At 52.9% G+C, this 26,631-nt stretch overlaps 1 protein-coding gene across 6 annotated transcripts in view; it reads left to right on the top strand.

Annotated features, from left to right (window-relative positions):
* The first annotated feature begins 1,131 nt into the window (after positions 1–1,131).
* Positions 1,132–26,631, top strand: part of RSPO1 (R-spondin 1) — a 28,873-nt gene continuing 3,373 nt past the window's right edge. For 5 of the 6 annotated variants that reach the window (XM_074376801.1, XM_074376803.1, XM_074376804.1 and 2 more), the window contains exons 1-5: positions 1,132–1,474; positions 6,094–6,479; positions 16,594–16,785; positions 18,714–18,863; positions 19,165–19,353. In XM_074376801.1, the coding sequence (XP_074232902.1) occupies positions 6,380–6,479; positions 16,594–16,785; positions 18,714–18,863; positions 19,165–19,353 (631 nt within the window). In that variant the 5' untranslated portion in view covers positions 1,132–1,474; positions 6,094–6,379. Of the gene's footprint in view, positions 1,475–6,093; positions 6,480–16,593; positions 16,786–18,713; positions 18,864–19,164; positions 19,354–20,098; positions 26,622–26,631 lie in introns of those variants that run through there. The other variant, XM_074376802.1, reaches the window with a different exon arrangement.

Raw genomic sequence — 26,631 nt, forward strand, 5'->3', positions numbered from 1 at the left:
CTTCAAACTTGGCAAGGATCTGGCTGCATGAGCCCAGACACTGGCATTTGGGACTCAACTGCTTCATTTCCTCTGTCCGTCCACCACCTCTGCTCCTTGGCCATCAGGACACACCAGGGGTCATTCCATCCATTCCCTGTCACTGTAAAAGACTCTGTGCCCTTGTCTCAATATTCAGGGCTCCCCCTTCCTCTCCTGAGGAGATTCCACAGCCTGTCTTGATTATTCGCCATCCCCTACCCCTCTCCCCCTCCCCCCATCAGTATAGCTTTTCTACTCTAACTTAACTCGTGCTAACTATAGTTTTAGCCCATTTCCCTTTACCCAATCTGACAAGACGCTGGAGAACAGCTGTTTGCCACCCTAAGGAGTGAGGCTTCCTCCCTCCCTTCCTTCTTCAGGCTTGACTTCAGCATCATCTGGGTCACTGCAGGTGTCTGCAGCCTTTCAAGACCCATTCCACAAACATTTATAGAGTCCCTACCATTTACTGGCAACTTGCACCCTTCGTTTCACTGACCCTCAAAACAGAGAACCCTGAAGCTCAGAGAGGTCAAGTAACTTAGGCATGGCCACACAGCTGGTAAGTGGTGGAGCAAGGATTTGAATCTAGGTTTTATTGCAAAATTTACCTTGCTCTCCTGCACCAGCTCCCAGTGGAGGGTCCTCACCTGGGTTCTGGGGATGTTAGAATCTCACATTTCATCTGAACTAGGAAGATGCTCTAAAGAGTTGACTCTGAGAAGAGGAGGGTGTGGCCAGGACCACAGGCCCAATTAAGCCTGTTCCTTGTCACTTTCCAGGTTCCTGACAGGGAAACTGAGGTTTCGAGAGACTCCCTGGCCCTTTTCTGACCCCAAGACGCCTGGAGCTGCAGCTGGCGCTCTGGCTGCGTGGAATCTCTGGGGTGAGGGGTTGGGGAAGGGGAGGAGGCAAAGACAGAGGGTCTGTGTCAGGGTCCAGACGAAGGGTGCGGTTGCCAGCCCTGCGCTCCAAGCGCGGCGACCCAGCTAAGGGCAAGGGTGTGCGGGAGGGGGCTACGAATTCCCGGGCCTGGCGCTCCAGTCCGTTTTTTGCTGCGGATCCCGGGAAGGGGGGCCGGCTCGGGGGTGGGACTGCAAAGAGGGGGATTCCCTCCCTCGTGCGCACGGAGGACTAGCCCCTCTCCCGGCCGGGAGCTCCGGTGGAGCCGAGGCGCAACGGAGAACCCCAGCGCGGGCAGACTGTGGGGAGCTGACCGCCTGAGCTGGGCACTGCAGAGAGCAGGGCCGGACCGGGCCGCCCCGGAGGACCGATGCGCCGGGTGGGGCGCTGGCCCCGGAGGGCGTGAGCCGCCCGCAGATTGAGCAACTTGGAAATCGGCGGGCGGAGCGCGGGCGCGCAGGGCGCCCAGGACAGTTCCGCGGCGGGCGGGTGAGCCGGCCGCGCCCTCGCCCCTCCCGGGCCTGCCCCCGCCGCGGCTGGCAGCGCGGAGGTGAGTCTCCCCGGAGCTGCCCCGTCCTCCTCCCTAGCAGGACCTGGGGCGCCGCGGGCCCTCTTATCCGGGCTCGGCCGAGCTGAGTGCCGGGGGGGGGGGGGGACCGCCAGAGGAAGGGGACTTCTGACTGCTCTCGGGTGAGCGAGGATGGGAGAGGGCACCTTTTGGAGCCCCTCTTTCAAGTCCTGCTGCCCCCACCCCGGGCATCCCTCAAGCCAGTGGGCAGCCTTCACCCGGTGCTGCCTTGGGTTCCCCTCAACCCCGCAGCCCCCGGTGATAGTCCCCACTCCCCAAATCCACCAGACCTATTCTCCACCACTCCCAGTCCAGAAGCTCTTGATTCATGGTTTCACCTGGGATTCCCCTGAGTCCCACGACCCCTGGTTACCCCCCACAGCCCTGGCCCGGGTCCGACGTGGCAGGAGGCGTGTGCGGCGCCCCCCAGTGCGCTGCGGGGTGGCGCGGCTCACTGGCCCGCGGGGTCTGGCGCCGAGGGCCGGATGGTCTTGCTTGGTTGGGGAGAGTTGGGGGCTATTTGTTCGCCCAGGGTTCCCAGGAGGGCTAGGACGGATTCCGGATGCGCGCGCTTGGGGCAAGGGTTGTCTTGTGAAACCCGCCTCTTGGACTTGGGAGAGTTCTCTTGGATTTTGGGGGGAAGTCAGGGGGACTTCAAGTCCGCCTCCCCTCCCCCTGCACCTGTTGGGCCTCTCGGGAGAATAGGGAGGAATTCTGCGCGCTTGGAGCGGTGATGGAGGGGCGTGAAGGAGCCTTTCCCCGCTGCCCTTGGTATTTGGGGGCGGGGGAGTGGATCGGCCCCAGCACCTGGCTTGGCTCTGGCGGACACACTAATCCAGACAGGTCGGTCCGGCACGTACTTGTTCCTGCCCCCCACCCAGCAATTCTGCCCCCGCCCGCCAGCCCGCTTGGCGGCCAACACGCTCCACCCGTAGCTGGTCCCGGGAAGGGCCAATGAGAAATTATCGGGATGGTTTACATTTTTGGGTCTGTATCTGGCCCCGGATGGAGTACCAGTTTATCCAGATAGTGTTGCAGGCAAGAAGCTGAAAGTTATTCCAGACTTCTGGGGGCACTGAATGCTCGCCCTCCGCTCCACTCCTAGCTATGTCCTCCTCCCCAGTCTGTCCTCCCCTCCTCCGACCACCTAGCATGTTCGGCCTCTCGAAGTGTCCCCAGCTCTGCCCCTGCCTCCCACTCCTTCCCCAAGCTGCCCCACGCCCCTCCGCCCCTCCGCTCGCTGCCCCTTGCTGGGCTTTCCAGATCCTGGTCACGAGCTGCTAACCCCAAGACCCTTAACCTCTCAGTGCCAATAAAATGGGAACAATTCTTTCCCGCTTTCCTCCTAGCGTTCTGGTGAGGAGTCAATGAGGGTCCGGAGCATGGCAGGTGGTGCAGGCACGTCATGAGTGTGAATCCCTCACCCCACCCTGGCAGAGACAAAACGCCCTTCCTCACCCCCACGGATGCCTGAGGTCATGGTCGCTGCCAGCAGTTCCCATTGCTGGCTCTGCCTGTGCAGTGATGGGCCTCTAAAAAAGACCTGTCTGTGCCCTGTAGCCCAAGGAGCAAAGGACTCAGATGGAGGAACCAATAGAAATGAGGCAGGCTACTTAAAAGAAAGTCATGAGTGCCTATCCCTTCTCTTAGCCCTTGTCCAAGGTTGTGTGTAACCACTGCATGTTGGGGCGGGGAGGGCAGGGACTTGCTGAAGGGATGGGAATGCAGAGACCTGTGACTTTCTGGGGATGGGTACTGCAGGGTGCCTAGTCTGAGACCTGTCCTGCTTTTAAAATCAGATTTCACATAAAATTCAGAGTTTTCAACTTCTTTTTAAAAAAGCAGAAGATCTAGCAATATGGAGCCAGGATTTCTGCCTATCAACAGTCAGCTGGAGTGGATTAGCCGACGCTCCCTTTAGATGGGGCATTTGCCCTCCAGTTCACCCCCTCTACGCCCAGCATGCCTCCTATTTGTTGCTTGTATCCCTGATAGGATGAACACTTAGCTCCTTTTCAGGGTTGATTCTACATTGCAACTCTTCCCATCCAGTGATGGGTGAGGAAGGCCAGTGTCACTTGCTCCATTGACATTCAGATCTGGAGCCTCCTCCACATTTCCCTGCTGAGATCATGGGTTGGTGGTGATTCAGGTGGGAGTGGGTCGGAAGATCCTCACCGGCTAGGACTGGGCGAGCATGGCAAGGGCCAGACAGAAAGCTAAGACCTGGGAGGACCAAGGGGGAGTTTAGAGGGAAGTAGAGGGAGGGAGAGGAAGGGTACTAACATTTGTTGAGCACTGTTCCCAAAGGGCCAGACACCATGCCTGGCAGGTGCAGGGAGTGCAGAGATGCATAGACCTGTTCTGCCCCAAGGACCCCATGGGTACCGATCACACAGTGAGACCAAAGCCTCACAGACTCAGGATTTAACACCAGCTTTGTCTGATGTGGTCTTCTCCTCCAGTGTTTGTCAAATATAAGGATTCATGGTACCCTGAGAATGTATTTGCCAGGGTGTCCACAGACCTCAGTTTGAGAAATGCCACAATTAAAATTTAACCCTTCTCCACATAGGTCCACAGAGCAAGAAAAAACAAACAAAAACACACACACAAAGAAAAAAGGTTTAAAAAGAAAGAAAAATAAACAAGTAAAAGTCAACCCTATCACTTTGAGTGATCACTGGGGCCAAGGCAATCAACCAAAAAGATAAATGCAAATATGGAAATTGCGCAACAGTGCTCAGTGTTGAGATTAGTAGCCAGGTGATATAAAAACTGTTTCTACTGCTTTTTAGATGACCATTGGAATGTAGACTCAAAGTGGTCTTGGTCATAGAAAAACACTATTGAGTACTCATGATGTGCCAGGCACTGTTCTAAACAGTTCCATGTATTAACTCATTTAAGCTTTAAAAACAGCAACAACCCTCTTTTAGATAAAGAAACTGAGGCTCAGACCAGCTAAGTAACTAGCCCTAAGGTAACAGCTAATAAGTAGCAGAGGCAACATTCAAAGCCAGGCAGCCTGATTCTGATGTTGGTGCCCTTAACCATCATGCTCTACGGCCAGCCTCTGGGATTGCGTACTTGGGGCCGAAGACCCCAGTTTGATAAGCTCAGCCGGAGCTTTCACAGTTGGTGGGTGATGGAAGTGTGTAGTGGGGGCTGGGAAAGATGGAATGGCTCTGGCAGGCCACGCAGGGAGTACTGGAGGGGCAGGTAGGGGCTGGCAGCTGACAGGGCACTTGGGGGTGGCTGGGGGCATCTCCGCAGGCTCCGGCCGCAGCTCCAGGTGGGATCCATCAGTCTCATGTAAACACTTCTCACAGGCAGCTTAACCACTTGAGTGTGTCTGGCCTTCAAAGCCTGTGGGAGAGGCCGAGGAGGGGGTGTTGAACTCCCTGGCGGGATAATGATTTATCTCCCATGCAGGTGGGCTCTCCTGGGGCCTCCCTAGAGGCCAAGGGGGAAAGGATTGGGACAGGCTTGGGAGGGGCACCTCCACTCTAGCATTTCAGCTTTCTCATTAGTAAGCCCAAACTCAGCCAACTCTCAGAGCAAGCCTGTGAAATGGGCATATTTATCCCCATTTTATAGATGAGGAAACTGAGGTTCAAGGAGGCTAAGCAACTTGTCCAAAGGCATCTTAACCATCAGGTGGGAGGGCAATGCTTCCTTGGCATCTACAAAGTGTCCCTAAGGCTTGCTATTCCATTCCTGCCCCTGTGTGAGTGCGGATGTGTGTGTGGCAAGTGTGTGGGCCAATGCGTGTGCAGGCCTGTGTTGTGAGAGCATGCGATCCTGAGTATGAAGCGAGTTTTCATCCCCTGACTCCCAGGTTGGCTCCAACTTCCCAGACACATTTCACTGGGGAGGGACAAGCTCCCCCTGCCCCCATCACCCGGGCCAGCGGGTCCAGAGACCTGGCTCTCGCTGGGCTGGGGGATTATCCCCATTCTCTGTGTCTCTGGCCAGGGCGGGCGTCGCTGCCTCTTTTATCCTCTCACAAAGGCCAGGCCCGCCGGGCCTGCTGTGTCAGAGTTTCTGTGGCCGGGGGAAGCCTTACTTCCTTTTCTCCCGCCAAGCCCAGAGGGCCATGCAGGGTCTGCCAGCTTGTCGGGGGCCACTGCTCTAGCTCCAGACAAGTGAAAGGCACAGGGGTGACTCAGCAATGGGGAGAGAAGGCTGAGGGGTCAGTCATAGAAGAACAGAGAGAGCTCCTCTTTAAGAGACATGATATAACTGCAGCATGAGGTGTATAGGGCAGACCTAAAGAAGGACTTCCAGCTAGAGCTGGCTAACATTGGGCAGGATAGAAACAAGGCAGCTGGTTTCCAGTGATCCACAAGTTTGATTCGAGTGTCCACCATATTCCAACTACCTGGGTAGCCAGCTCTAATCCCAGGTTAGGGGCTTTTGTGAGATAGGAGAAGGAGCAAGTTTCTTCTACAGGGGTGCCAGGTGGGTGACTCGTAATGTCCAAACATGCTGAGTTCTCACAGTCTCCTGGGTAGGGGACTATGTGGGAGGGCAGGAGGCATAGGTTGGGGAGCCTGATGGTACCCCAGAATTAACCCTTCTCTCTCCTCCCCCAACAGGTTGGTTTTTGGAGGTGTGCCTGCTGAAGTGAAAGAGTTCTCCCATGTGACACCCTGAGGTGCCTTTGAGGAAAGCTCTCTGGACCTACTCATGGGCTGATGGAGAAGTGGGCTCCCCACACCCTCTCTGTCCCCAGCTGAGATTATGGTGGATTTGGGATACAGCCCAGGCCTGGGCCTCCTGCTGCTGACCCAGCCCCAGAGGCGTTAGCAAGAGCCCTGCGCCGTCCACCCCCCCCCCCAGAGACCACCCCTCCTACCAGGGGCCTGGAGCTGGCGAGTGACTATGCGGCTTGGGCTGTGTGTGGTGGCCCTGGTTCTGAGCTGGATGCACCTCGCCACCGCCGCCGGCAGCCGGGGGATCAAGGGGAAGAGGCAGAGGCGGAGTGAGTAATGGATGGGGCTGGACCACCGTGGGCCTTGGGAGTGGTGGTGGTGAGGGTGCTGTCTGGGGACGCGGGCCTTTGGTCATTTCGTTCTGTGATGACCATTGCAGATTTCTACTTCGTCTGTTACAGCTTTGTAGATTACTCAGTAGATTACCCTGCTTGTGGATTATCCAATTTGTGGATGGGTTTGTTTAGATTACTACCCACTCTGTGGATCTCTCATTTTGTCTGTTTTCCCCTTTGTAGACCCTGCTTTCTAGATTAACCCCTCTCTTGTGAAGATCCAGTTTGCGGATTATCCCCTTTGACATAACACCAACTTTGTGTGGTATCCATGGAGATGCCTCCCAGCCCGGTTCCCCCCAGGGTGCTCAGTCCCCACCTCATGGACAGTTCAGGGCTCCTTTCTTTTAGTCTGAAGTGCAGCCCTCAACCCCTTGGGGCCAGGAGCCCTGCACAGCCTGGCAGTGGGCAACAGCCTTCCCTGCTCAGATCATGGGGCAGGAACAGTGGAGCAGGGAGGGTTTGGGGACAGTCCACTGCTGTGGTTTTTAACTTTGCCTGGTGGGATTCAGGGAGCGGCACTAGGGGGTGAAGGAGAAGCAGTGGGCAGGAGATTGGCCCCACTGCCCTTCAAACCAGAGCAATTTCACCTTCCCTGCTTTCGGGAAGATTCCACGTAAGATGCCATTGGAAGAAAGGGTTCTCCCAGCGTAAAATAATAATAATAATAATCCTATCATTGTATGGATGGGGAAACTGAGGCTAAGAAAAGGGAAGAGATGATGGTCCCAAGGACATACAGTCAGCATTGGAACCCAGGTCTCTCTGTTCCTGTGAGCCCATTCTTCTTGAAAACAGAGCCTGATGGAGTTCAAGATTTGTCTGTCCCCACTGTCCTCACCATCCCTCCCAGAATCCCATCCTAGGCAGTCCTGAAAGGAGGCCCCCTAGCCTCTGCTTGATGCCTCCAGGGATGGGGGTTCTGCACCTGCCATACATTAGAGGAGTGGCCACTGTGTGTGAGGGACTGTGCCAGGGAGTGGGGTGGATGCCCAGCCCGAGGCTATCTGTCTCTCAACAACCCCCCGGAAAAGATGTCATGCCCCCAGGCAGGCAGGTCCTCGGAAGTCTAGCCCGACCACTTCTTGCTTCACTTCTGAGGCCTTCAGCAGACCAAGGCCTGCCAGGAAAGGTTGAAAGACCGTGGGGGTTTTGTTGGGTCTCCACGGGAGTGGCCAAGGCCAGAACCCAGCCCAGGGGGAGAAGCTCAGAGAACTGGTGAAGCTGAAAATCCCTGGCTTAACAAACAATTAGAGACAGTTAGGTTTAATCAGCAGCGAGGCCTTGATTTTCCTCCCTTCTCATCTGCTGCGGCCAGTGTTTTGGACTCCACGGGCCAGATGTGGTTTAGCAGTTTATAATTGGTCTCCTCTATTTCCGAGATGAGAGAGAGAGAATGGGAGAGGCCACTCACACTCATGCGAGATGCCCTAGTGATCACACTTCCATGGGTGAGCCACACACTCACCTATACCAAAGATCAGAAGACCTGGGTTCATCTTTTGTACTTTAAAAAAAAAATAGTACCAGCTTGGCCGTCAGAATGGGCCAGTCCTAGCAACAGCCAATCAAATGTGGTGATTCTGATGTGTCCACTTTTGATACAGTCACGTCTCACAGCCTCGGCAGCATGTAGCCCAGGGTTTATTACCAAGTGGTGTGAGTGAAGGACATCCTCGATGGTGAGATACAAGGATGCGTTGAGGTGTGGGAAAGACTCAGGATGCAATGAGGGTCCAAAGTGGACAGAGACTCAGAGAGAGATGAGAGTAGATGTGCTGGGCAGTACTTTCAAAATCGTAACCACAAAGCTGCAAGTGTGACTGTATAGGAACACAGGGAGAGTTACATGAGATAATGGTTATGTAGACATGGTGAAATCTTTGTAAAATAGCAAGCCCTGTGTGGTCAGTCTGCATGCACATCATTGTTACATAAACCAGGGTTTCCAGGGGAGTGGGAGAGGAAAGAAAGGACCGAAATAGTGTGTGTGGCTGCTCTGGTCCCCCAGCACGTGCAAGGGCGGGGCAGCCTGGTGGGGCAGAGGTAGGCTTGCTGTGTTTATGAGCCTCAGGTCTGTGGACTCTGCCATCCCGTGACTGCATGTCGGTAAGGGCCACCAGAAGCCATCCAATATAGCTCTGGTCCAGAGCCACACACCTGTTTTGAGCCAAGGAACGTCTGACCTCAGGTCTGAGTGATGGTGTCCCTGCGTGGAGGGGGAGAAGTTTAGCTGTGAGCCACAAACTCAGGCAGGGCGATCTCCTTGTCTTCTGCTCACTGAGGACCCCTCCTCTCCCTGAGCCCCCTCCACTCATCCTCACTGGCCCTCACCCTCTTGTGAACATTTTCCCACCTGGATTTCCTGCCCTGCACGGAGCCCTCTTTCCCTCACCACCCCTCACATTAAGCACCCCTCCCCTTACTGAGACCCTTCTCCTATCTGGTTCCTGGGCCCCCTGAGTCTTGCCCCCCCCCCCATGGAGCCTGCATTCCTTCACTGAACCCTGACTCCTCCAGAAGCTAGACTCCCCTTTTTGCCCCTTCTCACTGCCCCATCCTCCATCTGGAGCATTCATCCCCTCCCACATCAACCATCTGTAGAGTCCCATCGCTGAAGCCCCATTCACTCCGCGGGCCATTCCCACCCGTCCATTGCAAACCCACAGAGCCCAGCCCTGTGGAGCAGAGATGGGTCTTGAGAGGCTCACAGGTGAGGGGGGAAGAGACAATTTCAATCTAGTGTAGTGAATGCGAGAGGGAACCAGCGAGGGCCCAGAGGGAGTGACTTCTTGGTTGTGATTCTAGAGATGAGTAGGCGATCTCCAGGCTGGCGGGTGAGGGGTGGAGGTAGGGGAGGGCACTTCAGGCAGGAGACCAGCGTGTCTAAAGGTGAGAAGTTTGGACAAGGCACAGATGATGCAGGAAATGGGAAATAGCCAGGAGTAGCTGGAGAAATAGGGGGTCCTGGGGTTTTCACAGAAGCAGCTCTGCTCATTCTGTTTTCTATGTGGAGGTCCTTTTCTACTGAAAAGAAAGGTTGTGCTGCTAAAACAAAATGCCTAACGCCCACTAGGGCAGAGCAAGGAAAGCTGCCTGGGGCTGAGGGAGCCTTCCTGGGGGCAATGCCACAGACGTGCGCAGAGGTCAGATGGTGGCACTTGGTCCCCACCAGGTACCAAGTTTGCCCTTAACCTGACTTGCGCTCTGAGTAATGAGGAGCCACTGAGAGGTTCAGGCTAGCGGTGTGGTCCTGCTGCAGGAGTGGGTGAGGGGAGGTGGCTCAAGGTGGAAGGCAAACAGGCCCTATTTGGGTGCAGATGAGGAAAAAGCACAGGTCTAAACCAAGCTCACGGTTGAATTAGAGAATGCCAGGTCTTCCCAGGGGGATGTGCCCAGTGCACCAGGGCACCAGGGCACCAGGAATGGACACATCTCCTGGGATAGCTTGTAGCCTGAGAAGGGCCCTTCCCTACCCACCACTCCCACCTCAGCCTCCTCAGTGAGGCCCTGGTTGCTGTCACCCCCGCACCCCACCCTCACCCCCACCCACATCACTCAGGGCTCTCTCATTGAATCTCATTCCTCTAAGGCTAGAAACCACCCCAAGATCAAGATCAACCCTCTTCTGGGTCATGGAGAGTTCCTCTCCCTCTATCTCTGACCCTCACTCAACCTCCTAATCCTATCCAGTCCCACTCCCACACTTTACTGAACACTCAGTGAGCACCTCTGTGCACCCCCCTCCCTGAGCCTCTGTCTCACTCACCGAATCCTCAGCCCTACGTTCGTGGGGAGTCCTATCTCTTTGTGAAGCCTCACCCCTTACTGGGCTCCCATTCAGAAACAAGACAGGCTCCACCCTCCAAAGATCCTTCTGGTGAGAGAAAAAGACATGTTAGCAGACAGTAACAACACAAGGTGATGTCTACCGTGATGGATTCAAGTACTGGGGCTAGGGAACACAGCGGAATACTCCATCCAGATTTTACAGAGTGGTAAGATTGGGGGAGACTTCCTGGAGGAGGTGACTTTTGTTCTGAGGCTTGAAAGAGGCTCGAGAGGAGGCAGAGGGTGTGCCAGGCAGAAGGGCCAACTGGAGCAAAGGCCCAGAGGCCTGAAGTAGTGTGATGTGCTCAGAGAAAAAAACATAGTTCCATATTGCTTAGAGGTAGTGTTAAGAGGTGGGGTGGGTGAGATCAGCTCAGGGAAGCTTTTTAGGCCAGGTGGAAGATCTGGGTCTTAATTCTGCAGCCAATAGGGAGTTATTGATGGGTTTTAGGCAGGGGCGGTGACACCATCAGAAGTTTGGTTTTAGAAAGATGTCAAGATGAGAAAGTTGGGGGCCTGGACAAAGTGAAGCCCTGGGGAGGAGACACTGTGGCCAGAAGCATTCTTCAGTGGGGTGGGGGCTGGGCCACGCTGCGGCAAGGATGGAGGAGGGGAAGCAGCAAGGGAAAGGCCTTGCCTTCCTGGCTCAGTGCAAGGGGCTCCGCTGAGTGCTTGGGAGCTCGGGAGCAGAGAGAGTAGCGAGCGGGTGGGAAGGGCAGAGCTGTGGAAGGGGGTTTTGTGAAGAAGTTAGAAGGAGTCTCCATCATCTCTCTGAGTGCCCTCCCCAGCCCTGAGCCCACCCAGCCTCCTCAGCCAGGCTTCAGCCCTCCAAGGCTGCCTCCCTCGCACGCCACCCTCCAATCACAGGCACAGAAGCCAGAGGGAGCATTTCAAATTGGGAATCCCACCATGCCCTTCTGAGCTCCCTTTCCTTGCCAACAGAATAAAGCCCTATTTTCTATTCTATGGACAAGCTAGGATGTTTGGTGCCTCACAGCCTTTGCACAGGCTGTTTCTTTTGTCTGCACACCCTCTTCACCTAGCCTGCTGGGTAAAGGAGCACCCTCCACCTCTCCCCCATTCCCCTCAGTGTGCAGCCAGCCCGAGGTGGGCATTAGTTGCCATACCTCCACATCCCCAGCTCCTAGCAAGTCTGGACATGCGTTAGGTGTGCAGTGAACATCTGTGGAATGAATGAGCCTCGATTTCTCCCTTTGAATCACTATGTAACCTCTGCCCAGACCCAGGATCTTCCTTGGACACCACCCACACACAGCACAAAGCCCCCCTCCCCTCTGGCTCCCCGTCCCCTTACGGCTCATCTGTTTGCCTCTGTGAGCTGAGAACACCCTTTGGTTCCCATCTCCCTTGATAAGCATCCCTTTCCTCATTGAACTGTCCCTGCCCATCACTGAGCCCCTCTCCTCCTTGCGGAGCACCTCTCCCCCCTCCTGAGTCCCCAGACCTCATGGAACTCAGTCCCTGGTCCCATGTTCCTGACCCCAGCCTCAAGCCTCGGGGCAGTATCTGTATCTTGACCCTCCCGTATCCTTGGGTCTTCACATCAGCACTTCCCGTGCCTTTCTTTGTCTTGGGATCACACTCCTGCTCCCAGCTGGTCTCTCCTTTCCATCTCTTTCTATGGCCTCTGACCCTCTCTGTCCCTCTCCTCACTTTACCCCCGACCTCCATCCTCCCCACTGACTCTTCAGCGTCCCCGGGGTTTGGCCTGCATCCCACCACTCCACCAAAACTGCCCTTCTTAAGGTCACCCAGTCCCCTCTAGTGCACATGTCATAGATTTGCCCAGAGCTCCCAGGCTTTGGTCTCCTCCCAGCCCTGGTCCTTGCAGACCTCTCCTTTTCCCACTCAGCTTCCATCCACTCTTTATCTCTCAATGTCCTCCCGCCTCTCCAGCGATTCCTTCTCAGCCTCTTTCCCAGCCCCTTCCTCTGCTTGTCTGCTGAATGCGAGGGCCGCCCAGGCCTCCATTCTTGGTCCTCTTCTCAAGCTGCACAGCTCCTTCCCTGGGGATGTCTTCCACTCCCAGGGAGTGAACCACCAACGACAGCTCCCAGGACGGATCACTGGTTTCTCTCCCCTTCTCCACAGCCAGTGTCTTGAATGTGAGGCTCTCCTTCCTCACCTTCCTTTACTCCTCCACCACCGCCCTCCGCTCTCCACCCCCAACCAGGGCACCATGACATCTCCACGGCATTTGGCTTTGGACCCCTCCCTCCTCCCTGGAGTGTCCTCTTCCCTTGGCTTCTGTGATACCACATGCCTGTGAATATCCCCTACCTGTCTGGTGGCTCCTTCTTGGCCCCCTTTTTCTGTCCTTCTCTTAAATGTCAAATTACTCTTCTTACCATCTATGCCCACTCTCCCAGCCATCTCATGGCCCTCCAAGCCTTTGATGACAGTTTCATATTAAGAACTCCATGTCTCAATCTCCAGCCAAAATATGTCTCGAGTTCCAGACCCACACATTCAGCTGCTAAATAGACACTTTCCCCTGGGCATCCCACGGGACCCACAAACCCAACACATGCAAAACTTAGAGCTCATCATTAACCCCACCCACATCTGCTCCTCCTCCTCCGGTCCCTCTCTCTCTCTCTTTCTTGATTAAAAGCCGACAGCTACTCCCTCACCCAAGCCCAACACCTGGGCGTTGTCCTCGACACATGCGTTCCCTGGGGCCCTCACTTCCACGTCCAGTCCATCACCTCATCTTCTTGATGCTACAGCCTGAATATCTTCCCTGTGTCTACTCCTTTCCATCCTCTTGGTTCAGCTCCTTCTCTTTGAACCCGGGAGTCCTCCTGCCTCCAGTTTCGCCCTCCCTGCAATCCGTTCTCCCCACTGCAGAGTGATCGCTCTAAAACGGAATCCTGGCCAGGTCTCCTGTTTTAAAACCCCCAAGGATTTCTCATTGCCTTTAGGATAGTGTCCGCCCTCCTCTAGATGGATTCAAGGCCCCTCCTTCCCTGGCCCCTGCTTCCTTCTCCACTCACTCCACTGAAATTACTGAGCTCACTTCAGATCCGCCACGTGCCTCACTTTGTCTCGCTTGTCATTGATAGCACCGAAGGGAAACACACACAGAGATTTGTTGCTGGTTGAGTGGGAGGCAGGGAGCAGGCTTGTGAGAAGGCCTTTTGCAAATCTGTCCTTAAGAGAAGTGATAGGAAGGAATAAATGAGTATGAGAATGCAACAGTAGAGGCCTGCGAGGGGGGGCACCTGGATGACTTTGGTTGTTGAAACAAAGGGAAGAACCTAGAGGGAGAATTCATTCCAACAATAGGTTAAGTAGCAAACCCAATCCAATGGTACATTAAAGGATCACACACATGATCAGGTGGGATTTGTCCCAGGGATACAAGGATTTTTCAATATCCACAAATCAATCAATGTGATGGCACCACAGTAATAAACCGAAGAATAAAAACCGTAGGATCGTCTCAATAGATGCAGAAAAAACTTTTGATAAACTCCAACAGTGAATGAAGCAAAAACCTTGGGTAATAGACTAGTAAATCTCTTTGAAGTGGAAGTGGCACCTGGACTCTACAGTGGCTTCTTAATTTGTGATACAGCTGAGCGAAGGCCCGAAGTAGGAAATTAATCCCCCAGGCACCATCCAAATTAAGAATTAAACATTATCAACAGTGAAAAAAAAAAAATCCCCCAGGGACCTCCCTTATACCATCAACACAACATTTGGAGTCTTTATTTTGCTTATAATTACCATTTTAAAATTCAGTGATTAATTAAATGGTAATATTGACTCTATATAAATAAATCCTCTATTTAAAAAAAAGTCAGTCTGGCCATCCTTTCAGTTTCCATGTCACCCTGTATTGTCCTACCCCTGGCCTTCATAAGCTTTTTTCCCTCTGCCTGAGACACATACTGGCTATGAAGCCTTTGTTCAAGAAATTCAACCTCTCCATTTCCTCATTTGTGAAAAAGAGGGCTAAAAAAAAAATCAGTAGTACCTGCTTCATGGGTGGTAAGGATTAAACGAGTTAATACCTTGAAAAGCACGAGAGCAGTGCCCACCACAGAATAAGTGACAGTAACAAGCTGCCGTGATTGTGACTATGACGTCGCTTTTGTCGTTGTCACTTGTTATTCCCCTCGTCTCTTCTGCTCGCCTTTGTTTTACTCGTTCTCCTGTCCTGAAATCAGGGATCCTTCCTGGAGCAGGTGCTCCTCTCCGTAGCCCTGCAGATTGGGCACCTTCATCTCCCATTTTTGGTGGTGGGGAGGGAGACCCACAAGATGCATGTTGCGCCCAGGGTCCCAGGCTGGCTGTTCAGCTCCAGGTCCAGCCGACTCTGAAGCCTGAGCTCTGGGTCCTCTCTGCTGCACGCTCTCCTGTCTTCTCTATTCTGATTCCCTCAGCTCTCTGCCTCCAGCTTGTCTCTACAGCTCCTTGCTGTCTGGTCCCTCTTTAGTGACTGGTCCCACTCCTCCCCTATGCCAGAACCCTGGGAAGCCACCCAGGCTCCTCCACCTCAGATTGGTCACAATGGCCATACTGACTGCATTCCTTAAGCATCTCTCAAATCGTTTTCTTTCTATCACCACTGAACAGAACTTGGTTTAAGACTTTCTCACCTGGATAATCAGGTCAGCTGAACGTCCCAAATGGTCCTTCAGTCTTTGTCTCTCCCCAGGCTGCAGAGGAATCTTTCCAACATATGAATCAGATCAGGTCTTGCTCCTGATTGAAACTTGCCAATGACTCCCTGTTTTCTAATCAGCTCTGAGAAAGGTCTCCCCCAAACCCTGCAAAACCAGAATGTCTGGTAAATGCAGCTCACTCTGTCCCCCTCTTAGAGAGTCACTCTAAGTCCCAGGAGCATAATGGAGACTGCAAAAAGCCCCGCAGGAAAGAATCCTGGTTTAGACTTGTTGGACCTGGTAGTTGTCAGTCTTCCCTGATACAGTGGCCTTTTCTCCACATCCTCCTATGAACATTTAGGGGAATCATGTTCCAAGGAATACTCTTTGGGAAATGCTGCCTGGCAGGATCACGTTCAAGTTCATTGGCATGATATTAAAGGCCTTTCAAGATAGGACACTTTATCTTTCACGGCTCCCCTACCCCACCTCTCCCATACCCCAAATTACCCGCAATTCCTTCAACATTTTATACCTCTTTCTTCTAGAGGGCCTTTGTCTCTACTTCCTAATGGACATATCTCTACTCTTTCTTCAAGAGTTGGCCCAAACGGCACCTCCCCTGTGACTCCTCCCCTCCCTTCTTGCTGGGTCCTGTATTGCTTGGCCTCGCGGCTGCCAGCATGTGCATGTTTACAGGTCTGTCTGCACCACTGAGAGGTCAGTTCGCAGTGGCCAGGCATCTTTGCCTCCCCGTCCCTAGCGCTCACACTGCATGTGGTACCTGGGAGGGGCTGAGTGAGTGTTGGTTGAACAAGTGAAAGAGGAAATGAGATTAAAGGTCTGAGACTCGAGGCTGGGGCTGGAGACAACACTGGCTCAAAGGATGGTTCCAACCTCCATGCCTTTGACATCTTAGACCAGATCATTGTGGTGGGAGCTGCCCCCACGCATTGTAGGAGGTTTAGCGGCATCGCTGGCCTCTAACCCCCAGATGCCACTGAAAAGCCCCTACTCTAGTGTGACAATTGAAATGTCTCTAGACTTTGCCGAATGTCCCTTGGGGAGCAGACTCATCTCTGGTTGGGACCACTGTTCTAGACGTAGGTTATTCCAGTTGTCTTCTGTCTCTGGGCAGGTGGCTGTTCCTCGGTTAGTTTAACCCATTATCCTTCTTGTCCTTAAAACGTTCTCAAGGACTAAAAGCCCTCCTTCTATACCTGAGCCTGAGCTTTCCTTCCTCCGGGGATGTGCAGGTGTAAATTCCAGGAAGGGTGCAGCGTCAGTGGCCTCTCTGGGGATGATGGAGCCAGCCTGGAGGATGAGCTTGTGTGGTGCCTGGAGCTGAGCAGGCATTTAGGGTGGATGGCAGCGCTTGCTGTGCTGTTTCCCTTGAAAGCGGATACTGGGGAGGTTCATAAAGCAGCCTTGCCAAGAGCTGCCTGCCTGGTCTGTGCTTTCTGAGAAGCACATTCATTCTGTAGGCTGAAACTCCGGTCTACTCACTTCCGATCCTCGTGGGGGCCTGGGAAAGACAGGGGTCTCTCCTCTGGCTGCCTCTCACCCTCGCTCCATCCTTCCAGTCAGCACCGAGGGGAGCCAAGCCTGTGCCAAAGGCTGTGAGCTCTGTTCGGAGGTCAACGGCTGTCTTAAGTGCTCGCCCAAGCTGTTCATCCTGCTGGAGAGGAACGACATCCGCCAGGTGGGCGTCTGCTTGCCATCCTGCCCACCTGGATACTTCGATGCCCGCAACCCCGACATGAACAAGTGCATCAGTGAGTGTGGGCAGGGCTGGAGAGGGGTGCCGGAGGCTATGGACTCAGGGGGAGGGGGCTTTGAATTGCTGACAGCCTGCAAGAGGAGTAGAGGGGACAGAGAGGCGGGGAGTCCCTGACTCACATATCCAGCTGCCGGGCAACCCCAGACAGCCCACCCACATTTCAAACCTCTATCATCACTGCATCTCCTGCCTCCAGACCTGTACCCACCTGTATTCCCACAGGTCACTCTTATTAGTGTCCCAACCCACCACCCATTCACAGACCTGAGAGCCAACCTCTCATTCATGCCCCACCCACCATCCATCCAATAACCAAACTGTGCCTCTTACATCTCCTTTCTATCCTCATTGCCTTTGTCTTATCCAGGCTCCCATCACCTCTCTCCTGGACCATTGCAATAGTCTCATTGGTCCCCCAACCCTCATTTGGTTCCCATCAACCCTCCCTCCTCACTGCAGCCAGAAGGATGCTTCTGAGAAACACAGTCTATCCAGTCACACTTCTTAAAAATCATAGCTGGCTCCACTGACTGCAGGGAAACTCAAGCCCCAGCCAGCCTTCTCTCTGCACCCTTCTCCCTCCATCTCCCGACTCTGCTCCGTGCTCTCACACCAATTATAGTCCCACGTGCTCCAAGCACACGCTGTCACACCTCCATCCCAGGTCAGCTATGACATGCGCACTGAACATGCTTCTGTCAACACTTCCAAAGCCCCTCCCAGTCTGTTCAGCGCCTTGGGGTTTAGAACGCATTTCCAGACCTCCTCTTGGTCGAGCCTCACAATTACCTTTGGAGGGAGACAGACCTAAGTGAGGGGACCCTTTCTGTAGCTGGTAACATCGAGGCCTCAGGGGAAATGACTGACCCAAGATCTGCCGACTTGGGTTCTAATCCCAACTCTGCTGTTTATTCGTTGCGTGACCTTGGGCACGTCACAGCCTCTCAAAATCTCATCGTCAGAATGAGGGTGCTCGCTTGTACCCCAGGGGCTGTTGTAAGAGGCATACGTAAGCCCTCTGTCTGGCACACAATAAATGTAGCTGCCATTATTCTTATTTTTGTTTGTATTTTGCCTGCCACCAGACTCAAGAATCAGAAGCCAGGAGGCACAGAGGAGGGTGGGTAAGGGTGGGGAACTTGTGATGATGGAGGTAGGACCCCGGGGCTGCCTCTTGGTCCTCAGGCATTTGGGGTAGGGAGCTCCCAGCTGTGCCAGCTCCTGGGAAACTGGCACCTGGTCTTCACGGGAAGAGGTCAGCTCCACCCATGATCTGGGAGGGGAGAGATTGTGAAAGACCCTGGCCGCTTCCAGCCTAGCCTGGCAACCCACCCTCCCCCCACTTCCCCAGAGGAGGGACAGCTGGCAGGAGGACATCAGGGAGGGACCCAGGAGTCCAACCAAGGTGGTTCCTGGAACTTGGCCTTGCAGAGGCAGAGGAATTTGCCCTGGGATTGCTCCCCTCTCCTCCAGGCAGATTCTTGCTGGCCCGGGCAGGAGGAGGAACAGGATTTGGGGTGTCGTGGATGCCCAGCAGTGGAGGAGACCACATAGCCACTCTTGGGGGTTATTGTATCCCCCAGTTTAGCTCTGATTAGGTGGCCCTCTGGTGTGCCAGGAGATGCTGGCACCCTCCTCTCCTCTGAAACTGGCTCTCCTGGTCCTCCGCTTGGGTTCCAGGGCCTGGGATTGGGTTGGGGTTAGGGTTGGCTGACTGTGGCCAGAGTCCCAGCCTGCCCTGGGAAGAGGCTGCTTTGGCTTCCTCTCCCCCACTCCCTTGCATCCCAAGACTCCTCTGCAGTAATCACAGCTCCAGGCTGCGGTCCTGCCCCTGTGCAGGATGGGTGGGCACCGGGCATGGGGATGAGGGGAGGTGTCCATCCAAGGCTGAACCAGAGGCCCCCAATCTGGCCTTCTCCTCAGAATGCAAGATCGAGCACTGTGAGGCCTGCTTCAGCCACAACTTCTGCACCAAGTGCAAGGAGAACTTGTATCTGCACAAGGGCCGCTGCTATCCCGCCTGTCCCGAGGGCTCGGTGGCCGCCAACGGCACCATGGAGTGCAGCAGCCCTGGTAAGGCGGTAAGGCGTGGCGGGCGCTGCAGCCGAGGGTCCAGGACCCTGGAGAGGGGGCGGGTCGGGTGGCTCTGGCCAGGGAAAGCGTGGGCCAGGCACTGTGCAGAGAAAGCTCACCCACGGCCACCATCTGAGGTTTCTCCCGGGACTTTTCTGCCCTCTGGACTACAGATGCCTATGGCCTGGGGCTGAGGCAGAGAGCAAGTGGGAGAGGCTCCCCTGGGGTACCTGGGGCCAGATGAGGAGATGTGACCCCCTCCTTCTCTTGCCTCTCTCCGTCCTCCCTCCCCTCCTGCCAGCACAATGTGAAATGAGCGAGTGGTCTCTGTGGGGGCCATGCTCCAAGAAGAAGAAGCTCTGTGGCTTCCGGAGGGGCTTGGAGGAGCGGACACGGAGGGTGCTCCAGGCCCCTGGTGGGGACCACACCGTCTGCTCCGACACCAAGGAGACCCGGAGGTGCACTGTGCGGAGGACACCCTGCTCGGAGGGTGAGTTATAGCCTCCGCCTCCCTGGGATCGGGGGTCAGCACAGCCATGGCAGGTCTGAACACCTCTGCTTCCTGTCTATGGCCCAGGAGACGGCCTCAGGCCAGGGCCAGATGGGGAGTCCCCAGCTCAGGTCCCCCATGCTGTGCAACCCGGTGCCAGACAGAGAGCAGTCCCTGCAGCAGCTCTGTATGGTGGGACCAAAAGCTTCTGTGGTTATCTCTTCAGTTTCCCCATTTACTCTGAGCCAGGGGATGTTGGCACTGGAAGGGTCCTCAGAGGTCAGACAGAGGCATGGAAGGGGATGCTAAGACCCAGAGAGATGCAGCGATTTGGCCAAGGTCACACAGCATGCAGTCGGCAGTGATGCAGCAGTGGTGTGTGGTGGAGGAGTTGAGGGCCGTCCTGTCTGTTGGGAGAGCTACAGTGATGACCTGGGAGATGCTCTCAGCCCCTTGGGATCCAAGGTCTGAGGAAGACACAAGGAAGTGGGGGAGGTCTGGTTCATTAAGGGGTGGAGGGTACAGAGGCTCCTGGGACCCCATCTTGGTACCCATGTTGCAGTGGCTGCTGGTCAGAAGAGGCCTTGAGGGGGCCCTACTGCCTAAGGGCAGCATCTCCAGGCCTCCTCCCGCCTCCCCCTGCCCAGGTTCCTCACCACTCTCCTCCTTGGGCCCTTGGTCATGCCCAGGGCCTCCCTGCTGTCAGGACACCCTTTGTTGACTCTTCCTGCTGTTGGGGTTACAGGGCAGAAGAGGAGGAAGGGCGGCCAGGGCCGGCGGGAGAATGCCAACAGGAACCCGGGCCGGAAGGAGAGCAAGGAGGCGGGCGCTGGCGCTCGGAGACGCAAGGGCCAACAACAGCAGCAGCAAGGGACAGTGGGGCCGGTCACCTCTGCGGGGACAACCTAGGGACACTGTTCAGCCTCCAGGCCCATGCAGCAAGAGTCCAGCGCCGCTCTGTGTGATGAGAGCTTTACTGAACTCGAGCACTGGAGGCAGCGCGTCCACACACTCTCCATACATACAGGAACACACAGATACATGCACACAGACCCTGTATCCAAATATGTAACCGACATACATACAAATATGTGTGTGTATGCATGTGCACATGCGTACACACACACACACACACACACACACACACAATAGAGGCTACTGGAAGATCCTTCTAGCCCTCAGACAACACTGTGTGAGCAGGGCGGGGAGGTGGAGGGGTCATCGCTGCCCAGCAGAGGGCCCAGAGGCATATGCTTGGTTTGTGATTCTCCCAGTGGACGGACGCCTCAGAGACAACATTTTCCAGCATCCAAGCCCAAACTTGGCAGAGTGGAGCCTTCTGGAGGAGCTGATAGGACCAGCCTGGTGTGGCAGACAGGAGCCAAAGCTTTAGACTGTTCCGCATCTCCAGCTGTGTGACTTTATCCTTGGAGAGTTTTGTTACACATCCATGATCCGTATAAGGGCTGCCCTGACTCTGAAAACTGCTTAAAGGTTTATTTCAAATTAAAAACAAAAACCAAATGCCAACAGAAGCCACAGGTACCACATTCCTTTTCAGGGTATGGGGGTTGGTAGAGTACGCATGGGAGTAGAAAGGGACAGGGGTGAATCTCAAGAGACCCCTCCTGGCCTCCTCGACAGAGACCCCTCCTGGCCTCCTCGACAGAGGCTCCAGAGCAGGAAGAAAACTTTGAGGATGTTTAAGGTGGTAACCAGCTTCTGTACATCTTTGTTACTCAGAATGTGGTCTGTGGACCAGCCTCGACATTATCATCAGGTAGCTTGTTAGAAATGAGAACTTCAGGTCCCCCCACCTGATGAACCAGAGTCTGCATTTTAACAAAGTTCCAGGTAACTGGCGTGTTCATTTAAGTTTGAGACGCATTCCTTTAATTACCTCTAAGGATGGAACAAAGATCTCGGCCAGCTTGCAGCAGGAGGGATTGTAGTCAGCTATACAGGGAGACTTTCCATCTGAGAGAAGCAGACTCTAAACTGAAGGGCTACCGTGGCGCTTCTAGGGGGAGGCCATGCTCAGGCTCCCTGAGATGGTTGGTGCAAGTTGGACGTGAAGGCAGAACAGTGGATGTAGTCACCTCTTGTGGCATTCTGAAGTGTCCACTGGCAGCCATCCGTGCACCAAGCTCTGGACTCACATTTAAAAGGGTAAAAAGCCACATTTAAAGAGTAAAAAGAAACAGATGAAGTTAATTTTAAATATATCTTCTATTTAACCAAATATATGCAATGTTGGGTTTACAGAGTTGAGCCAGACAGGAGCCTTGCTCTCATGGAGCTTAGAGGTTGGTGGCGGGACTGGGGTGAATTAAGTAATCCTTCGAATAAATGTATGATTACAAATGAGTGGAGTTAAAGGCAGGCAATCACTGAAACACACACAGCTCTGAAACTAAATAAAACAAAATAAAAGATTCTATCTCTGAGAAGCTCTTCAGAGGAGGTGGTATTCAAGTTAAGATCTAAAGGATGAATAGAAGGAGTTAACACAAAGAGGAGGAATGAAGTTCTAAACCAGTGCTGGCCAATAGAAATACAGTATGAGCCACTAATCTTATTTAAAATTTTCTTAGAGGGAGGATACAGCTCTGTGACAGAGTGCCTGTTTAGCATGCATGAGGTCCTGGGCTCAATCCTCAGTACCCCCATTAAAATTAGTTAATTAATTAATAACTTAATTACCTCCCCTGCCAAAAATTTTTTAAATAAAAAACAAAAAAATTTTTTTCTAGTAGCCACATTTGAATAGTAAAAAGACACAGATGAAGTTAATTTTAATTATGTCTTTTATTTAACCAAATATATGCAAAATATTATCTATTAACATAATCAATATAAAAATTATTAATGAGATCTTTTATATTCTTTTTTAAACTGTCTTCAACATTCGGTGTGTATATTTACACTTACAGCATATCTTAATTCAGACACTAAATTTTCGCCAGAAATACTTGATCAGTATTTAGATTTAATAAAAATTCAAAAGTAGATTCAAAAATTGAAAAATAGATTCACACACCCAAGCTGTTTAAAGAGTAGTTAAGTTTTCTGATAACTGAATTGAACTGTTTCAAGTTTTTGATTTAATTCATTGAAATTAAATAGCATTAACAATTCGGTTCTTCAGTTGTACTAGCCATGTGTCAAGTGCTCACTAGCCATACATGACTAGTGGCTACTGTATTGGACAGCATAATCCTACATAGAGGACGAAGCACATGCAAGTGTCCTGTGGCAGAAAAGAGCTTGGTGTTCAATGAAATGAAAGAAGGCCAGTAGAGCTGGAAGGCCTGGAGAGCAAGGGAGGTGAGATGATCCCAGAAAAGTTGCTTAGAGTTAGGTCTTTATTCTCAGAGCCAAGGGAGGCTGAAGAATTTTAGGCAGCAGGCCAACATGATCAGATTTGCAAAATCTGTTGGCTGTAGTATAGAAAACAGATGGTTGGGAAACTGCTCAGGAGGCTGTTGCTGTCATCCAGGTGAGAAATGTTGAAGACTTGGATGAGGATGGTGACAGTGGAAATGGAGAGAAGAAGACAAAGCCAAAGGAATTTGGAGGATAAAGTTGAAAGAGTTTGGTGATAAAGTAGATGTGGATGAGGGGAGAAAGGGAGAGGGAGGTGTCAAGGACAAAGTCCTCATTTTTGGTTCAAAAACCCAGACCAATGATGATGCTGTGTTCTGGGATGGAGAGCCCATGAGGAAGACCAGTTTGGGAGGAGGAGAAAGAACAAAACTTTGGTTTTGACCATGTTGAGTTTGAGATGCCTGTGAGACATCCGGGTAAGGATGGTGGGTAGACATTGTGATAACACAAAGATAGATCTAGAGTGCACAGGGGACGTCTGAACTGGAATGTCAACTGGTGTCAAGAAGATCACTGAGGCTGCAGGTTTGGAAAAGCCCTGGGTGAAGAGGGGGCTCAGACCCAGCTGTCCAGCCCTCCGAGGATAAAGATCAGATATCCTTGGATATGTCAAAGAAGGAGCGGGCAAGAGAAAAACCAGGGGGGCATCACGTCCCAGAAGCCAGCAAGCAGGAGGGGAGATCACGAGGACCAAAGGCTGCTAAGAGACAAGTGAAAGCAAAGCCTGGAAACTGACCATTGGACTTACAGTGTGTGTGCCAGTGGCAGCCTCTGCAAGAGCTGTTTGGAGAGGGCAATGGAGGCAGAATTCAGTACAAATTCTTTTGGGAAGTTTCCCCGAGAAACAGAAAAATAGAACAGGGGCTAGAAAGAGATATGGGGTCAAGAGAGAGTTTTTTTCCTTTTTTTGTTTTTTGTTTTGTTTTGTGTTTTAGGTGGGAAAGACTTGAAAATGTTTAAAACCTGCTGGGAAGGGGTCCAGTTAAGAAGAGGTTGAACACACAGGAGCCGGAAGAGGAACACCAGTAGTGGGAGGCTCTGTGGGAGGGACAGCTCTACAGGAGGAGAGGGTGCTGCCGGTGTGAGAAGCCTGGGAGGTTTGGAAGGTGGGGGAGCTCAGGTGTGTGCATCTGACACACTGTAGGGCTCAACCCACCCGTAGCTCTGAGACCCTACGCTGCCAGTCAGGATCCTGTGTGGTCACAGGCTGCCCACGGCTGCTCCGGCCTCTCCCTAAACTCCTTACTTTGCCTTCTCTCTCTCTTTGTATTTTTTTTTTTTTTTTTTTTTTTGCCTTCTTTCTCTGATCCTGGCTCTGTTCTTTGCTGGTCTCTCTGGCCCCATCCTTTGACCATCTCTGATTTGGTCTCTCCACCTTTGCCCCTCCCTGTTTCTCTGACTCTTCCTTCTCTGTCCCTCCCCCCCCCCTTTTTTTTAGAGTTTTATTTATTTATTTTATTTTATTTTTTTGCAGGAGGAGGTAATTAGGTTTATTTATTTTTTTACTTTTTCATTGGAGGTACTGGGGATTGAACCTAGGACCTAGTGCATGCTAAGCAGGCACTCTACCATTTGAGCTATACCCTCCCCTCTTCTCTGTCCCTCTTTTTGTCACCATGTCTTTCTCTGTTCCCACCTCCTCAGCCTCTGACCCCATGTGTGTGTGCCATTGTTTCTCTGCTTTTCTGTCTCTGTCTGGATATCGGTCCTCAGTCCCTGCATGTCTTGGCCGTCTCTGGCTCTGATTTGTCCCCATCTCCCAGAACCTCAGGTCCTAGCTGCTAAAAGCATGGCTCCGGATCAGCAACCTCGGCCTCATCTGGGAGCTCGTTAAAAATGCAGATTCTCAGGCCCGTCCCAGACCTAGAAATCTGAATCTGCCTTGTAACAGATTCCCCAGGTAATTCACACACAAGTGAAACATTTCAGAAGCACTGCCTTCAGCTTTCCTCTAAAACAACACGGAAACAAAACCCCAGAATCTCAGAATCAAAGAATAAGCTGGATCCTCCGGTATCTCCTGCATCACCTGGGTGATGCTGAGGCATTCGGCTTCTCTGCATCCCTCCTAAAGCCGCTCCTGATGCTCTAGGCAGCTAAGGGAGGGAACTAAATAGGGACTTCAGGAGGTCCTGAGTGTTTATATCTGCTGAATTACCGGTAGGAGGGAATTCTCCTGATACTGATACACTGTGCGTCCAGGTGCAATCCCAGTGCATCCTTGCAAACGGCCACACCTGGACCTACCCCTGTCTGTGTCACTCCATCCTTTCAAGACTAACAATGTGTTTTTTTTTTTTTTTTTTGAGCTGGAGATAGAGTGCGTGTTTTAAGTTGGGGAGCAGTTACCCGCTCGCAGCCTTAGAAGCAGCCCACCTGAGGCCGGAGACCACAAGGATTGATGAGATGTCACACTTTGTGATTCTCCAAGTGAGGGGGTGCTAGAGAGAGGAGTCATGCCAAGATTCCTAATCCTACTCCCAGGTTTAAGCAACAACAGCCCACGATGTGTCTGTGCCTGCTAACTGGCCTCTGTGTCATTTGGAAAATGGTAACTTTTCCTCTACAGGGTAGCAGACGTGCTCAGACTAACACATTTCTGGCCCCTTGACCCAGTACCAGCTCGGGTATGTTTCAGACCAGTCCTCTAGAGAATGCATTTGTTTTCCATGTCAAGATTTCGGGTGATGGGATTGTGTTTTCTGAGTTTGTTTTTTTAAGTGGAGTTTTCTCCCTTCTCTGGTTTGTTTGGTTTGGTTTGGTTTAGAAGACTTGAGAGAGAATTTAGGAAAAGGGTCACCTTCCTGGGCCCTGATGCAAGTCCCTGACACAGGGCCAGGAATCCAGGTGCTGGCTTTTTTTTTTTTCCCCCTGACTCCTCCAGCTGTGGTCCAGACTGGATTGAAGCAGACAACAGGTGGCAACCCTGGTGAGAGGTGGTATGGAAGGAGAAAAACAACCAGAGAGAACAGGTTCCATTTGGAAGGATTAAAAGGATTCATTGCAAAGGGGCTGGAGTAGTGCCTGGCTAGTAAAAATGATGTGGAACAAAAGCCTAGTTATAGGGGAGCAAGGAGATCGGAAGATTAGATGCCTCGGGGTTGCTGAGACCGAGCATACCAGAGTTGGGTGCACCTGCTTTGGTGTGGTGTACCTCTTTGCTCTCCCGAGGGAAAGAGCTGACCCAGGGTGAAGAATAAACAGGTTTTTGTCTGGAGCCTTGCTTGGCTTCAGCATCAAATAGACCCTGGGTCAGCCGCCCCGATGGGGATGGTGGGAGAGCAGCTAAGTGTGGGCCTCAACATTTCTCCCCTCCCCTCCCCTCCAAGGCTGCTGGTGAGAAGAGACCCAGGCCAGTGGCTGGAGAAGGTGGCTTGGGTCCTAGCCTCGAGCCTTCCAGAGCTTAAGTAGGAAATTGCGAAATAGGGCTACATTTTGAAAGAGAAAGTATGTGAAATATGGTTCCTCCCTCGCCTGTTCGCTCTCCCAGAGCTCGGTGCAGGGTGGTGGGTGAGATGGATTTCTGGCTGGACTTAGTCCTATGTGGGAAAAAGGGCAGAGCCAACCCCCCTGGGGCCCCTCAGGCCAGGCCACAGCAGCTGCCAGCCTTCGGTTATTGATTATTGTTATTGGGATAGAGTTTTTCCATCTGTGGAGCATCAGCCTGGCCCATGGAGAAGGCCGGCTCCTTCCTCTGGCTGAGTTTCATCTCTCCTGAAAGGGGCTGGCTTCTGAGGGCTCCCTCTGCAACCCAATATGTACCATGGGCTGCTGATTAAATACTTGGAATGTCTTCAGGTTGAGCCAGGCCTGTCCATAAAATGGGAGGCATTTTGGCAGGTCCAAGGCCCCTGGCACCCAGTCTTGGAACTGACCCTGCTGTCTTCTTCT

This window comes from Camelus bactrianus, chromosome 13, assembly GCF_048773025.1.
Source record: "Camelus bactrianus isolate YW-2024 breed Bactrian camel chromosome 13, ASM4877302v1, whole genome shotgun sequence".
Taxonomy (NCBI): Eukaryota; Metazoa; Chordata; class Mammalia; order Artiodactyla; family Camelidae; genus Camelus; species Camelus bactrianus.